Source organism: Pseudorasbora parva, chromosome 1 (assembly GCF_024679245.1).
Source record: "Pseudorasbora parva isolate DD20220531a chromosome 1, ASM2467924v1, whole genome shotgun sequence".
In the NCBI taxonomy this organism is placed as follows: domain Eukaryota; kingdom Metazoa; phylum Chordata; class Actinopteri; order Cypriniformes; family Gobionidae; genus Pseudorasbora; species Pseudorasbora parva.
In genome coordinates, this window is record NC_090172.1 from 57,757,675 (window position 1) to 57,774,326 (window position 16,652).

General features: G+C 37.8%; 2 protein-coding genes across 4 annotated transcripts in view; both read right to left on the reverse strand.

Moving 5' to 3' along the window:
• Positions 1-7,725, reverse strand: part of chd3 (chromodomain helicase DNA binding protein 3) — a 100,291-nt gene extending 92,566 nt beyond the window's left edge. For all 3 annotated transcript variants that reach the window (XM_067446450.1, XM_067446442.1, XM_067446433.1), the window contains exons 1-2: positions 7,399-7,725; positions 523-665 (exon numbers count right to left, since the gene is read on the reverse strand). In XM_067446450.1, coding sequence (XP_067302551.1) covers positions 523-665; positions 7,399-7,564 — 309 coding nt within the window. In that variant the 5' untranslated portion in view covers positions 7,565-7,725. The remainder of the gene's footprint in view (positions 1-522; positions 666-7,398) is intronic.
• Positions 7,726-9,987: 2,262 nt separating this feature from the next.
• cyb5d1 (cytochrome b5 domain containing 1) lies at positions 9,988-16,463 on the reverse strand. The gene is made up of 4 exons (XM_067446475.1): positions 15,871-16,463; positions 15,699-15,775; positions 14,411-14,629; positions 9,988-10,437 (listed from the first exon to the last, which is right to left on the reverse strand). The coding sequence occupies exons 1-4, from the start codon at positions 15,989-15,991 to the stop codon at positions 10,210-10,212; spliced, it is 645 nt and encodes a 214-aa protein (XP_067302576.1). The 5' UTR covers positions 15,992-16,463; the 3' UTR covers positions 9,988-10,209.
• Positions 16,464-16,652: the final 189 nt, after the last annotated feature.

Sequence of the window (16,652 nt, forward strand, 5' to 3'; positions counted from 1 at the left end):
GGAAATTTTGTTTAAAAAAACGAAAGGATGGAAGCGTCGACAAGAGCATGGTTGTGTTAAAGCTATACAACAAGGAATTAGCGTATCACCGCCGCACATCGAGCCTTAAATATCACAGATATGCTTTTGCTGCACTTAATGGCAGACATTGCGCTGGTCTGCTGGACTGAAATAAATAAACAATATTTTGTTGATTAAGCTTATGTATTCAGTCGTTATTCAATGGTATACTAAAAATCCACGTGAAAAATTACTTCTCATTGTTCTCAGGTCAAATATTTATATGCAATTAAAATGCGATTAATTTCGATTAATTAATTACAAAGCCTCTAATTAATTAGATTTTTTTTAATCGAGTCCGGCCCTAATATATATATATATAAATGCTAATTAATCATCATATTTATTTACATTTGAAATTTGATTAAAAATCTATTCATGGTTTGGAGATTACTATTAGCTAGAAATGTAATGAAAATATGCATTTCACCATTAAAACAGAAAAACACATGAACCACATACAATTTTTTTCCGCTTGCGTGCTTTGGCCATCTTCCCCTCCTTGTCCTTTTCTTTCTTCTTTGTCTCTTTCTTTTTCTTAGGGCCTCTTTTCTTTTTCCCCAGGTTGTCCCTGTCTGATGTCTCGCCAATGTCGTCTCCATCATCTAAGTGAGAGAGATGCAGGGAAATGAGGGAACACGGGAGGACTGATGAAATGAAAGTGACCATAATTCTTTGCAAATCCTCTAAGGTCTCCTTCAAATCATTTCCCACTTCAATTATTGAACAACACGAGCGGTGCAGAGACCGAGACTGTCACACAGGAAATAAGTCATTCCACTTTTGACTTAAACTAAGCTGTAGTACTTAATGAATTAATCTCACAAACATGATTATCTACATGACCTAATTATGACAGCCGGCTCGCATGGAAAGCTATTTACAGAGTGAATTTTAAGACGATGATAAATATTGTATGCAGCACTCCATAAGATGAAAATTTCAGGTCACTGCATTAGTAGAATAAATCACTTTAAAGTCACCATGAAATCAAAATTGACACTTCTTATTTTTTTATGGAATACTGCAGTATTTATTATAAAAGATTTATCCATGCACATCTTTTTTTTATTCATGTGCACTCATAATCTTTAATCAAAATAACTCCCCATCCCTCTCACATCGACATCTGTTCTCTTCTCTGATGATATTTACTGCATGAGGGTGAGACGACCTGTCATTCACATGAGATCGACCAACAGCAAACCGCAACCATCAAACCCCATTCTGACGGACAAAATCAAGTCCCGTCCTATATTTTTTCTTGTTCAAGAAGCGGTTTCACTTAGATAAGCAGTACAATGGACTACTTGCAGTCTTGAACTGAGCTTTATAACGCACTGCTGTTTTCTAGTTAAGTATTCCGAATTCGCTTACTTGTTTTCATTCACTCCTTTAAGTGAACTGTATTAGTGGACTAAAGTAGGGAATAGTGATTGAGGGTTTAGTGGGTGATTTCGGATTCAGCCTAGGTTTTTCCGTCCTTAAACTAGCTAAAGTGGATTCAGACTAAGTGCACCTGCCCCATGCGCTTCAGACCATGTGCTCAGGTCATTTTAGGGCCTAAAATTATTGTCCGTAAGAAGATTTAAAAATCTGGAAATGTTCAGAGACCGAGAAGCGATATTCTGATGATTACTTCTAAGTTCATATACTTTTCCATTATTTCACCACATGGTGTCAGTGCTCATGCGTGAAACCTGGTGAATACGAACCTTTATTTTTTTATTAAATACTTTGTTCACTATTATATCATTTTTCATTGTCAGTAATTTTACTGTATGTTTACATGTTTATACCCCACATGCTTAATTAATATATTTAAAGTAGGCCTTGTTGACTGTCATTCTCCTCTACTGTGTGCATTACTGTTTCCGATTAATTCAATATTTAACATCGTTACGTTACGAGCATTCTACTAAAGAAAGAGAAATCCTTTTTGTTAGTCAAATTCATTTAAAAATGTAAACTCAAAAGGAATAAAATATGATTAGTAAGAGAAAAACACTGTAAATGAAAGGACTGGCACTGGACTGCTGCATGATAGTGGGAGATATATTTATTTATTATTCAGAATGCACAAAATATATTTATAGAAACATTTCAGGAGTTTCAAGATAATTAATGTTATGGCAGAGAACATGATTCATTGTTTTAATCAATTGGCAGCCATAAAACCCAGTAATAATATGCATTCTCGTGTATGTAGACGTGCGCTAAACGCGGTAATAATGCTGCTTCACATGCTATCGGAATTATCATAGGCTATATTTGATAGTTTCAAAGGTAAAAAAGGCACATGGGCGCCCTCTGATGTCGTGTTTACTATGTATATATATATATATATATATATATATATATATATATATATATATATATATATATACACTCACCTAAAGGATTATTAGGAACACCTGTTCAATTTCTCATTAATGCAATTGTCTAATCAACCAATCACATGGCAGCTGCTTCAATGCATTTAGCGGTGTGGTCCTGGTCAAGACAATCTCCTGAACTCCAAACTGAATGTCAGAATGGGAAAGGAAGGTGATTTAAGCAATTTTGAACATGGCATGGTTGTTGGTGCCAGAAGGGCCGGTCTGAGTATTTCACAATCTGCTCAGTTACTGGGATTTTCACACACAACCATTTCTAGGGTTTACAAAGAATGGTGTGAAAAGGGAAAAACATCCAGTATGCAGCAGTCCTGTGGGTGAAAATGCCTTGTTGATGCTAAAGATCAGAGGAGAATGGGCCGACTGATTCAAGCTGATAGAAGAGCAACTTTGACTGAAATAACCACTTGTTACAACCGAGTTATGCAGCAAAGCATCCTCTAATGGCTACTTCCAGCAGGATAATGCACCATGTCACAAAGAGTTCACTGTAATAAAATGGCTCCACAGTCACCAGATCTCAACTCAATAGAGCATCTTTGGGATGTGGTGGAACGGGAGCTTCGTGCCTTGGATGTCCATCCCACAAATCTCCATCAACTGCAAGATGCTATCCGATCAATACAGGCTAACATTTTTAAAGAATGCTTTCAGCACCTTGTTGAATCAATACCACGTATAATTAAGGCAGTTCTGAAGGTGAAAGGGGTCAAACACAGTATTAGTATTAGGGGTGTCCATGGTTAACCGATTGACCGATTAACCGTTAAAAATTGCATAACCGAGTGAAACATTTTGCTCGGTTAAGTGGCGTCAATGACGTGCCTTGAATTTAGTTGTAATATATGTTTGCACCCCTATAGACCGCCAGAGCGCTCCCAGACATTTGTAGTATCCATAGGGTTAGGGTAGTATCCACAAGAAGAAGTCATGACCAGCTTTCTAAGCGGGCAAAGAAAGCGTGGGAGCACTTTGAAAATGAGTGTGACGGGGCGAAATGCAAGTATTGCAATGCAGTGCTTACCGCATTTTTCAGGCTATAAGTTGCTCCGGAGTATGAGTCGCATCAGTCAAAATATGCGTCATGAAGAGGAAAATAACATACGTCGCACTGGACTAAAAGTCGCATTAGGGCAGAAGCAGAGCGCGAGCCGCGCGCGCTGTGCATAACGGATCAGAAGAAAGAAAGTTTGAAGTGAGAAACTTGTGAATGACTAGAGAAAAGCAGACGTTACTTTAACTGTAATGAAGAAAACAAAAAAGCTAATCGCGGACTAAAAGCAAGAGGGCCAGAGCTGAAGGGACGAGACCACAGATGCTTGAACTCTGCCGGGAGAGGCTCATCAGCCGCGCGAGTCAAAGTCAAACGCTGAGTCTGTGTGAATCATTCTGGGCTGCATATTTTACTAACGTTACATGCTCTAATCATGACGGCGCCCTCGCGGACATTCACATTGCTCGTGAACTGGAGCGCATCTCATCCTAATTTAACGAAACTCAGCGTACGCCTCGCAGACATGAAATAGATCTTAAGAAACTTGAAATGTCTTTTAACAATTTAAAACGAAAAGAAATAGGCTACTCTCTGATTGTGTAATCCATGATGTGCATTTCTCTCTATAGGCGCGTTCACTACGGAGATGGTGGTCGTCAAATTAATAAGCTAAAAATAACCCTGACGCACACTATGGTTAACCGAGTATTAACCGCTAAGGGCCTCGGTTAACGGTTAATGAAAAACTTGAAAACGTGCAGCCCTAATTAGTATGGTGTTCCAAATAAATAAAGGTGAGTGTATATTATTTATACATATATATATATATATATATATATATATATATATATATATATATATATATATATATATATACATACACACACATGTCCGGCCCGTAAGAAGTTTGCTAGCGAGCATTTGGATGATCCAGAAGAGGATTGGTCATAATGTCATATGGTCAGATGAAACCAAAACAGAACTTTTTGGTAAAACTCAACTTGTCGTGTTTGGAGGAGAAAGATTGCATCAAACTTACTGTGACGCATGAGGTGGAAACTTCATGATTTGGGGCAGTTTTTCTGAAAAGGGACCAGGACGATCCGTGTAAAGGAAAGAATGAATGGGGCCATGTATCGTGAGATTTTGAGTAAAAACCTCCTTCCATCAGCAAGGGCATTGAAGATTAAACGTGGCTTGGTCTTTCAGCATGACAAATATCCCAAACACACTGCTGGAGTCTCCAGATCTCAACCCCATCGATAATCTTTAGAGGGAGTTGAAAATCTGCGTTTCCCAGTGACAGACCCAAAACATCACTGCTGTAGAGGAGATCTGCATGGAGGAATGGGCCAAACTACCAGCAACAGTGTGCAAAAATCTTGTGGCGACTTACAGAAAACCTTTGACCTCTGTCATTGTCAAAAAAGGGTATATAACAAAGTATTGAGATTAACTTTTGTTATTAACCAAATACTTTCCACCATAATTTGCAAATAAATTCTTTAACAATCAAACAATGTAATTTTCTGGATTTTTCCCCCCATTCTGTCTCTCATAGCTGAAGTGTACCTATGATAAAAATTACATGCCTCTCTCTTCTTTTTAAGTGGGAGAACTTGCACAATTGGTGGCTGACTAAATACTTTTTTGCCCCACTGTGTGTATGTAACAACATATATATAGTGTTTACAACTGAGAAGTTCTAACTGTGATGCTGCCTTCACATGATATCAGAAATTTCATAATCCCCCCTTCAGAAGTCGAGCTTGTTACATTCAAGTGCTTTGTTGTCAGGATGAACAGGAATCATGGAGGACATGTTTTATAGCCTACATGGTGAAAATATCATATATGACAGAAATTGCAGAATATGGCATTGTAAATGTTATAGTTGCAGACAGTGCATGTGCCACATACTACAATGTTAGTTTTAATAAGATTTTCCCAATAAATAGGGAACAATAAAGCTGCGTCTATGATTCCTGTTCATCCTGACAACAAAGCACTTGAATGTAACAAGCTCGTAATTACGAATTCTGAAGTGGGAATTATGAAATTTTCGATAGCATGTGAAGGCAGCATCACAATTAGAACTTCTCAGTGGTAAACACCATATATAATAAATACATTTTTACGATAATTCCAATAGCACGTGAAGGCAGCATACATGTAAATAAAGTCATGCCGCCTTTTAATAAAACATAATGAATTGATGCATTAACTCGCTTCATAAAATCTTTGAATCTCTCAAAATGTGTTGTCAGTTTACCTAAAAATGTGCTTCATGTGGTAACATCTAAACCAAATGGTTTAATATTACTATATACTCCAAATAAGTTCCATGGTGTGCTTCCATAAAAGGCGCCCTGACACAGACATCATCTTTCAGAGGGGCAAAGTGGAGTTAAACAGCTGTAGTCATGTGACAATTTACAGCAGCAGCCATGTAATAAAACGTTTGTTCTTTCATTCAAAGCAGACAGCTCTGTGTTGAAACATATAAACAATTCCTTTAGTCCATTTCAGTTCAAAAATACATATTGTATGTGCAAAATATCATCTAATATGACTAAATAAACCTGACTACATTAGTTTACAGGGATTTTAGGATCAGATAAGATAAGTACGCCTACTCACTTTATAGACTGCATTATACAGCTTGTTTTTATAAACATAGCACCGTATCTGCACTAACAGACTAACAGCATAACGCAGAAGTATCGCCATTGCGCTGCGTTAAATGAGTTGGATTTGATAGTGTCTTTGTTGCTGGGGCACGCTCGCTGCAGCCAGAGGCGGCAGAGGCACTCACTCGAGGCTCGGTGATTGAGAGGCCGCAAGCCGAGCTGATGTTTCCCCTCGTCGTGAACTCCTGCACCTGGGGAGCAGCAGACCACCAGATGAACCGCAGATGAAGGTCGCGAGGGCGAGACAGGACGCGCGTGCTAACTGATTCACACACGCTGTGGGAAATGCACGAGACGCACACTAAACGAGGCCCCAAACATACCTTTTGTGTAGTGTTGCAAAAAAGTTTGAATTAAGAAAACAAGTAATTATATATATATATATATATATATATATATATATATATATATATATATATATATATATATATATATATATATATATAGTTTTAAATAGCATGCATTTTTACCAGTTATATAATTGTATATAAAATGCATATAAATGTAATCGTCATTTTCCTCATAATAATATGACAGAGCCTCTTGTTTATAACTTATACGCTTTGTGCACTATAAGATGGCATGCTGTGTGGCACATTAAACGACCGAATAGTGGAAACTTTTGACTCATCACTATCTGTTGATGTCATACCACATTAGATGCACGCAATAATGTAGCGTTTTATTGACACAGTCACCCAGTCGAAACAAGCCTGAGGGCTGGTGACAGTCTAGCAAAGTGAAAGCATCGCAGCACAGATCTGTGCCCTTTACTGAACCAGGCGGCAGTGGGTCGGGTCAAGTTTATTTACATTGTCACAATCAAAGCGGTAGTCCTGTCGCTCACGCCTCTTTCTAGATCAATGCATCGGTTTATTATTCTCTATCTCCTGCCTTAAGGAATAAATCCAGGGTGCACAAACAAAAGAACAACAAAAACGAGTAGTGGCATCTTAATGATCCTTTGTCCGATCACAGCGGGAGATGAAAAGGCACCATCATATGACAGACCTGATGAATGACACAGACGGGACAGAGGGGGGGGATCGGTCAACTTTAGCCAAACTCTATGCAACTCTTTGCTGAAATGCACGCGGATAAATAAAGCATGCACAATTCCTACGCGCTTTAGAGCATCCACAATAAAGCATGCAGTAGCGCGGGTGTCGCTGCGGCAGTTTGAGGATGATTCGCGTTTGTTTAGATGTGTTTTTGAGCCCCACGCGCGCTCCCGTGTGCGCCGCGGACTGTACGGTACCTGGCGCGGCTCTTGCTGCAGTTTCTCTAGGCGCCGCCGGCGAGTTTATGTCGCTTGCGTTCTCGTCCAGGTCTCCGTCGTCTTCTTCTTCTTCATCAAAATCTCCTCCCTCGGAATTAACCGCCGTGCCCTCATCTTCCTCACAAGAACGGAGAAGAGAGGACATTATATTCCCGCTGGTGGCCCCGTTCCGCGAGATCTAAAAGTGTATTCCTTCCGAATTATGATATTTATTTAATATTCAAATCGACACACAAAAAGTGGGGGGCGTTTTGGAATATTTTACACTACAAGGCAGAGAAACAAAGATGGCCGCCCTTATATTTATTTTTTAACAACCCCCCCCCCCCCCCCAATAAGAAAAATCCCCTTACATAAAAATGGCTGACTATATTATTTCAGAACGCCCCCCCTCTCCTCCTCCTTTTTTTCTCTCACTCTCTCTCTCTATCCCTTCTCCCTCCCTCCTTTAAAATAATCACACTGTTACTGTAGGGGGGGCGTGTATCTGATTGCAACTTGTATTTCAGCTCATTTTATTGTGTGCGCTTTCTCTCTCACTGCTTCTGACTTGCCTGGTAACTGTATGGGGTTTGTTTTTTCTCCCGAAAGTGCACGTAGTAACACTCGCGCAAAATGCCGAGAGCAACACGAATCTAACAAACATGGCCACCTTAATATTCTTTAAGGCCCCCACCTTTGTAAAAACAAATCCACAAAAAAAAAAGAAGAAAAAAAAAAGAACTGGAGCGAAGGGGCTGATGTGAGGTTGGCTAGAGGGGGGAGCGCTGCCGCAGCCATGCCCACACTTACATCATGTTGCATTGCTTAAAAATTAACTATTTGAGGCGAGGACAGAACAAAGCAAGGTATTAGAGATGTATAAGATAGAATAAATTAATATCAAAAAGAAATTGAACAGATCATTCTACATATTTAGCTGCTGGATTTCACCAATAGTTTACAAATACACTAATGCAGTCTAAAGTCTGGCACTTTTCAACGATGAATGCCACAAGTATCCATGCAAACCAGCTAATGCATGTTTGAAATACCCTTTCTTTGATTTTATATACATATATATATATATATATATATATATATATATATATATATATATATATATATATATATATATATATATATATATATATATATGAACCGCTGATCTAGAATATGATAGGCTTATACACACACACACACATATATATATATATATATATATATATATATATATATATATATATATATATATATATATATATATATATATATATATATATATATATATATGCCTATCATATTCTAGATCAGCGGTTCATTTCTGACACTACTGTCAAAGACAATATTTGAAGCCCACAATATTTCTGGTACTTCTAAAGTATAAAAATGTATAAATTAAATAAAATACAAATATTTACAGAAACTAAGAGTGACAATATAAATTAATTAAAATGTAAATATATAAACTTGTTTATATTAATAATTGTATCATTATATTAATTGTTTTAAGTAAAGGTTGCTATTATAAATGATTTTTAATATTCATTAGTGAGGTCAAATCGAATAATGACAATTAATCACATACAATTTTGTGTGTATATATATATATATATATATATTACATACATGCGTGTGTGTGTCTATGTGTGTTATACACACACACACACACATTACATATATTATATAAACACAAACTTTTATGTAAGATGTGATTAATCGTGATTATTCAATTTGACCTCACTAATAAATATTAATAATTAAAAATAATTTATAATAGCAACATTTACAGAACTTAAAATAATTTGTAAAAAATTAAAATAAAAATGACAAGTTTTTCAGCTTACATTTTATTATTAATGAATTGGCATGACTTTTATAGTCATTTGTGAATACTTTAAAAAAAATTATATATATATATATATATATATATATATATATATATATTTATTATTTACTCACATATAGCTATTTTTATCCATTAAAAGTTTTTAGAGCTTGACAATAACTAGAAATGTGTATTTGTTATAGAAATGTCCATGACTTTAAGATTTTACTAATTTGCATGACTTTACCAGGTCTAGAAATAACACTTAAAATTCCTTATACAAGTTGTCGCGGGCCCGGCTCTTTAGTCGAAACGACAGGTGTTTTGGGGGAATTAACTGAATTAAGAAATATGACATCAGTTCACAGCTTGAGTTTTTAGTTGTTTAGCTTATTTTAAATTATATTTGTCTTTTTTTATATAATTTTAAGCCCCCTTGGAAATGTGCAGGGGCCCCTGGAGGGCCCCGATCCCCTGCTTGAAAACCACTGCTCTAGATGTTCTGTCTTGTGCATAAAGCAAATGAAACCGCTTTCCTAAAATAAGCACATTTGCAGATGTTAACGGCACCACAAAAATGAATCTCAAAGTAGTGTTTTCATTGATGTGTTGGCTGCATGAAATCAATTCTGTGTACATGCATACATATATAATTCTACTTAATTAGGGTTGAGAGCCCGCTGTGGCCTACAATACAGTAGCTGCTGCATTTCCTCCCAGCAATTACCATGGCAACCACCAGACTTTATGGTTCAGGGGTTTATTATGTAGGCTGACATTCATCTTTTTTATTCTGTTGCACAGCATTTGATTGGATGAAGCTCAGAGAGCTGCAATAAGATCACCACAGACAGAAATCGATGAAGCACTGAACACATGAATAGTTGATGTGGCGTTCTTGCGCAGATGGCTATAAATTTGCTAGCAGTGGATACAGTATTCTAATGAATTATATGCCATTGTTCATTTTAATGCATACGTCTTTAGAGTTCAGTGAGGTCGTCGTTAAAATACAGACATATGGATGGAGAGAAGAGGTTACAGTCAGGGCTTCCGCAGTAAAACTCGTCCTCTTCAGGGATGCCGTTTTCACTCAGCGTCTTGCTCATGTCCAAATTTACGCCATTGTGCTTCCAGGTGTAGCTTGAGGCATGGGAATTGTAGTGCAGGTATCGCTGGAGAATCTCATCAAAGGTCTCCTCTGAGCATACCTGTTCAGAAAACAGCCGCTTAGAAGAAATATCTGCGTCAAATATATGTTTGTTTTATCAATATCTGTGTAAATGTGCCCCTTTCACGCCGAGAATGTGTCCCGGGATCGTTTGATTTTGGTTCATTCATGCTGGCAGTGATTTTCTGAAATCTGTGCATGCGTCTCAAGTCTGCTTATGATCTGCGATTTCCCTCCCTAGAAACCGCGCTTGTGCATTTTTTAATGATTTGATCATAAACTAGCACATCACATACCGTTACACTAACGATCTCGGCTTCAGTATCATCACTACAGCACAGCTTTTGTTCACACAGGGGGCTTTCCGGGACTGATCCCAGCAATGTTACTTGGAATATTAATATGGAATATTTTTTCTGGAATTAAAAAAAAAAGAACTTGTGACTTTTTATCTCATCATTTTTACCTTTTTTTCCCCCAGAATTATAAGCTTATATCTCCCAATTCGAAGAAATAATGTCAGAACTGAAAGATATAAATTGTCCAATGGCCAGAAAAATGTCAGCACTGTGTGCTTATTTATCACAATTCCAAGTTTACATCTCACAATTCTGAGGTTATTTCTAAACTTGGAATTGTGGGGGAAAAAATCTGAATTCCGAGTTAATATCTAAAAATTCACAAAAAAAAATCTCATAATTGTGAGAGATAATTTCGTAATTGTAAGTTATAAAATCTGTATTGTGAGATATAAACACAATTCTGATGAAAAAGTCATAATTGTGAGATATAAATTCTCAATTGCGAGTTTATATTAAAACTTTCTTGCACTTCCGAGTTCATATCTCTCAATTCCAAGGTTATATCTAAACTCGCAATTGTGAGAACTAAAGTCCAAATTACGAGATAAAAACTCTTTGTTAGCCTGGATGCCAGCCGAACTTAGCCCCGCCCACATAATTTTTAGGTCGGGCAGTTCGGTCTGGCCTCGCTCCATAGAGGAGTAATTATCCCCGAACAAAAACTGTTCGGACCAATGAAATCATCAGGGCGGACTTTAGGCGATGACGGACAGATGATCAACAGTAACGTAATCATCCACGTCATCAAAGGGGCTTGGATAATATTTACTCGAATCCTAAACGGAGAGCTTGTTTGTATCTGCATTCACCTTCACTATTTCTCTCAGAAATGATGATCATGTTGGGTAAGTACTCTGTGTATCATTAAATTATTTTATGTTTTTACAACACCGGCAAAGATTGTGTATTTCAGCACGCGTGCAGACAGGGTTGCCAAGTTTTTACAACAAAACCCACCAACTACTAGCCCTAAACAATAGCTTCTCGGGAGGTTCTCCGGGGGAAAAAATGGTGTTTGGGGGGTAAAATGTGTGTTATTTTGGCAAGGTTGCCTGCTAAAACTCACACTCATGGGTTTATATCACATAATAGTCGCTTTAACCCGCGGACATAGAAAACAACCTGCGGAAAAAAACGCGGACTTGGCAACACTGTGCAGTTGAGCTCTGTTGACATTTGTCAATGCGTCGCTTCGTTGCTCTGATTGGTTGTCGGTCTGTCCAATTGCCTTCATTAAACACGCCCCATAATCACAGACCAATGCAGCAGTTTCAGACTCATATTCTGACTAGAATTGAGTATGACCACGGCAGGCTACAGAATTGTACGAAAAAAAGTCAGTAATTGCAAGATGTCAGATTTCCGAGATTAGACATAACCTCTAATAACTAACAGATATGGGTTTATTTCTCATAATTATTTTTTTTCTTTTTTTTCTTTTCTTGCAATTCTGAGTTCATATCTCCTGGTTCTGAGGTTATATTGAAACTCCCAATTGTGAGAAATAAAGTCAGACTTGCAAAATATTAATTCGCAATTGTGGCGAAAAATGTCTTAATTGCAAGTTTAGTTTATCTCTCGCAATTATGACTTTTTTTCCTCAGAATTATAAGATATAATGCAAGAAATTTTCACAATTGCGAGTTTATATTAGAATCGCAAGATATAAATTCTCAATTGCGAGAAAAATCTCAGAATTGTGAAATATGAACTTGCTATTGCGAGCAATTAAGTCAGAATTGCAACGTAAACTTGCAATTTTGCCTTTTTTTTTAATAGCAAGTTTATATTGTAAACTTTTTTCTTGAACTTCCAAGTTTATATCTCCCAATTCTGAGTTTATATCTTAACTCGCAATTGCAAGAAATAAAGTCAGAATTGTGAGATTTAAAAAAACTTTTCATATTTTTTATTGTATGGTGGAAAAAAGCTTCCATTAAAAAGGAGAAGCAGCCGCACCTGGGCTGAATGAAAACTGGCAAATGTTTGTTCAGCCCAGAGCTGGTTGCCTGGTTGCTGCTGAAGCAAGTAAATCAGTACGGTCAGTCTGAGAGCGCTTGTATTACCACACACTCAAGCTGGAAAAAGGATCAGATACAAAAAAGTGGGTGGGAGGATGAACGAGAAATAAAAGAAACTGTGCAATCCTGCCCTCTTCAGTATGCTGTAGTGCAAGCATGCAATATGACATAAGGAATGAGATCTGTGCAGTACAACAGGCATTGTATCAGGAATGCTTTAAAGTCGTCCTGTGGTGAAAACAAGTTTTTAAAGGGGTGGTTGCATGCGATGTCACTTTTTTAACTTAGTCAGTGTGTAATGTTGCTGCTTGAACAGAATCTGCAAAGTTACAGCGCTGAAAGTTCAATGCAAACGGAAATATGTCTTTTAAAGTTATGGTAGTTTATTGCCTACAAAAGCGGCCGGTTTGGACTACAACGAGCTTCTTCCTGGGTTGGTGACATCATAAACCCTCGCTAGTCTCCGTAGATGTGACTTCTGCCCCTTAATGGTAAGGGGCGTGGCGTTTCCGGACAACCTGTGCTTGGCACTTCAGCCAATAAAAATACAGGAAACTACATTTGGCCATCTGACCGATCTAAGACCATTGCGTTTTACAGAGGGATGGGCTTCATAGAAGCAGGAAGCAGACGAGCCCTTCAAAGGACAGTGGAGACAGCGGTGTGGAATAAAGGTCAAATATAAGAAAAATATGGTGTTTTTAATATAAACACATAGGGGTTAAAACCCATAAACACAACCAAGCCTAGAAAAAAAAAAACACAGAACCACCCCTTTAATGTTGTTTATGTCTATATGGTGTTTTCAATATGCTTTAAAGGGATAGTTCACTTTGAAATTAAATGTTGATATGTTTTAGCTTACCTCATGGGCATCCGAGATGTAGGAGTATTTGTTTCCCCAGTAGTTTCAATTTTGATCATTTTAGGTCAAACCGTTCTTGTCTGTGCCTCACATAATGCAGGTCTATGGTCACCACCTCAAAGAGCATACACAGAGAAGTCCAAATTAAACAATCCCCCATCGTAAGTACACACTGAAGGCCTAAGACACGAAACCAGCGGTTTGTGTGAGAAATTAGTATTTATATGGTTTTTACCTCTTGGACACCACTACTTCCGACTGATCCGAGGGCGTAAGTGCGTGTTTCCTGTGGTGTACAAGAGGTAAAAACAATATAAATACTGTTCGTTTTCTCACACAAACCGCTGGTTTCGTGTCTTAGGCCATCAGTGTGTACTTACGATGGGGGATTGTTTAATTTGGACTTCTCTGTGTCTGCTCTTTGAGGTGGTGACCATAGACCTGCATTATGTGAGGCACAGACAAGAACGGTTTGACCTAAAATGATCAAAATTGAAACTACTGGGGAAACAAATACTCCTACATCTCGGATGCCCATGAGGTAAGCTAAAACATATCAACATTTAATTTCAAAGTGAACTATCCCTTTAACACAAACCATGTGCAAATCCATAAATCAACCATTGGTGCAAATTTTCTCCTTAAAAACTGCAGTGAACCAAAGACAATCCTGAAATCATTTTGCAGATGAGTCAGCATTGTGTGTTTAACATTTTCTGCTTGTGGCAACTACGAGGCAGCGACTCAGCGTAATGCTTGGCCTACCTCCAGCCTCTGCTCCTGGGAGGTTAGGGTGTTGATAATGCGGATCCAGCGTGTTTTGGCAGACAGCAGCCCAACCTCATAGCGGTTATCCCTCCACCACGGCTTCCCGAAGTCATTGGCCCAGTCGGTGCGAGGGCAGGGAGGGGGTATGTGTATGACGCGCCCCCTAGGGGTGTAGTATTTAATGCAGCCAGTCAACGGGTCAACATGGGTAAGAATCTGAAAAGGGAAAACAACATTGATAATCAACAAAGTATATCAGCCACATAATCTTGTAATAAAAATGTTGTCATTCAAAAGATTGTGAGAAATAGTGACAAAAAAGGGGAAAATTACAACAACAAAAAAATAATAATTATTGTGTCCTCTTATGGCAGGGGCGTTTTCTCCAAAGGCGGCAAGAGAGGCAGTGTCTCCTCAAAATAAATAGCATGAGGATATAATCTATATTGCAAATATAAAACAATTGCAAATACTACAAAATGTGACAGTAAAAAGTGTAACTGCCTCTTGTTTTTCTAAAGTGACACCAGGAGGTAAAGGTATGGCACGAGTCCGCCTCCCCTGAGCCGATTGATTTTTAACGGACTCTCAGAAGCCTTTACACGTGGGGTAATTGAGATTTGAGAATAAATGGGGGGGGGGGGGGAGTCACGTGAATGGAGGAAATGACTGGATGCGCTTGGTTATGATTGGAGTGCGATAAACCTCTTTTTCGTGCGTGTTTGCAACAGACTGAATAAACAAAATGATGGCGATAATGGGAATACTAATTAAAATTTAAGTAAACAGTCAGGTATCAATGCAATCAGACTTGACATGGCCTGAAAACATGACTGCTGGAGTTTTTTTAGTGAGCAAATAGTTTGGTGAAATTAAAGATAGCTCCATCTTTGTGTCTGTGATCAGTGTTTAAAAGCTTGATGACTAATGATCCAAAAATAAGCTGACTATTAAAAACAGCTGAACATCAGTTCACAAATAAAATATATTGTTTTTTTTTAATTGTTACTAAGTTACCTTTAGTTCTTTTAGTGATATTTTATATAAAATCACTAAAAGAAGGAACTAAAGGTAACTTAGTAACAATTTAAAAAAACAATATATTTGTGTCCCAGTTATACTTAATCCCAGTTATGTCTCAGTTATACTTAATCTTGTCTAATTTTTCTGTTTAAATAAACATTATATTAGACTATTAGAAAAATTAGACATTTACATTTGATTTATAAAAAAAATACAGGTCTTATTTTTTTAGCCGTTTTTCCCCCCACTGTTTCTGTCTTACGTCTTTTGTCTTTGGATCAAACCAGTTACTGATGTCCTTTCCTGCACACTCTGTAATAGGTTTTAATAACACATCACCTATAATATAAAAGAGAGTGAGATAATTTAATATGCTGCTTTGAATAAATGGTTTAAATTGTTTTATGATACGGTACGAGTTAACTGTTACTTACCTTTATATTCCTCCAGCAGTGGCGTCAGATCGTACACTTTGCCCAAATACGACACCCATATATCTTTTACTGTGTTGTGGAGGGACACCTCCTTCGGCGTGAAATACTTTGGGCGACGCATTTTAACAAAATTCCTATTTTAGAGCTCAGTAAAGTGTATGTAGGCACTGTTGAAGCCGGTTGTTGTTACATTGTTGATTTGCAGCTACGGAAGCGGGCACAAGCCAACTGGTTGCTGTGGTAACTGAAGCACTGAGGAGCGCGCCTCACCTACGGAAGCCTCCAACCGCAGAGGCGCAAATGGTGCTATTTCCCCTTATTCGCTATTTTTCATAGGCTGTGTCCACTAATATAGTCCACTTAAAGGAGTGAATGAAAACGAGGGAGTGAATTCGGACAGAGTGCGCCAGGTGCTCGATGTTATTGAAACTTAGCAAACTCTTACAGGGCATTATGGGTATTCTAGCCGTTGAGCATATATTTGTTACTTACTACAGTTGTGAACAATCAGCTTTCCCTTCAAATAGTGCATTATTTATTTAAAGACCCACTGAAGTGCCTTGAAACAAGCATAATTTAATTAATGTAATTTCCACTTAAGCAGGAAGACCATTTTAACGGGAATTGGGAATGAAAGCGAGTCTGTGAGGGATAATGTACTGTCATGGCGCTGCTGTGAATAAGGTCTATACAGGGTCAATTTCGGACACAGCCATAATTAGTTTGGCAACACTTTATAATAACATCCAATTAGTTCAGATTAGTTAATGCATTAACCAGAC

Coding starts and splice junctions, on each gene's coding strand:
- cyb5d1 (XM_067446475.1), bottom strand. CDS start 15,991: ATGCGTCGCCCAAAGTATTTCACGCCGAAGGAGGTGTCCCTCCACAAC. Junction 15,776..15,870: donor ACTGCTGGAGGAATATAAAG/GTAAGTAACAGT, acceptor TTTATATTATAG/GTGATGTGTTATTAAAACCT. Junction 14,630..15,698: donor TTGATCCAAAGACAAAAGAC/GTAAGACAGAAA, acceptor TTCCCTTTTCAG/ATTCTTACCCATGTTGACCC.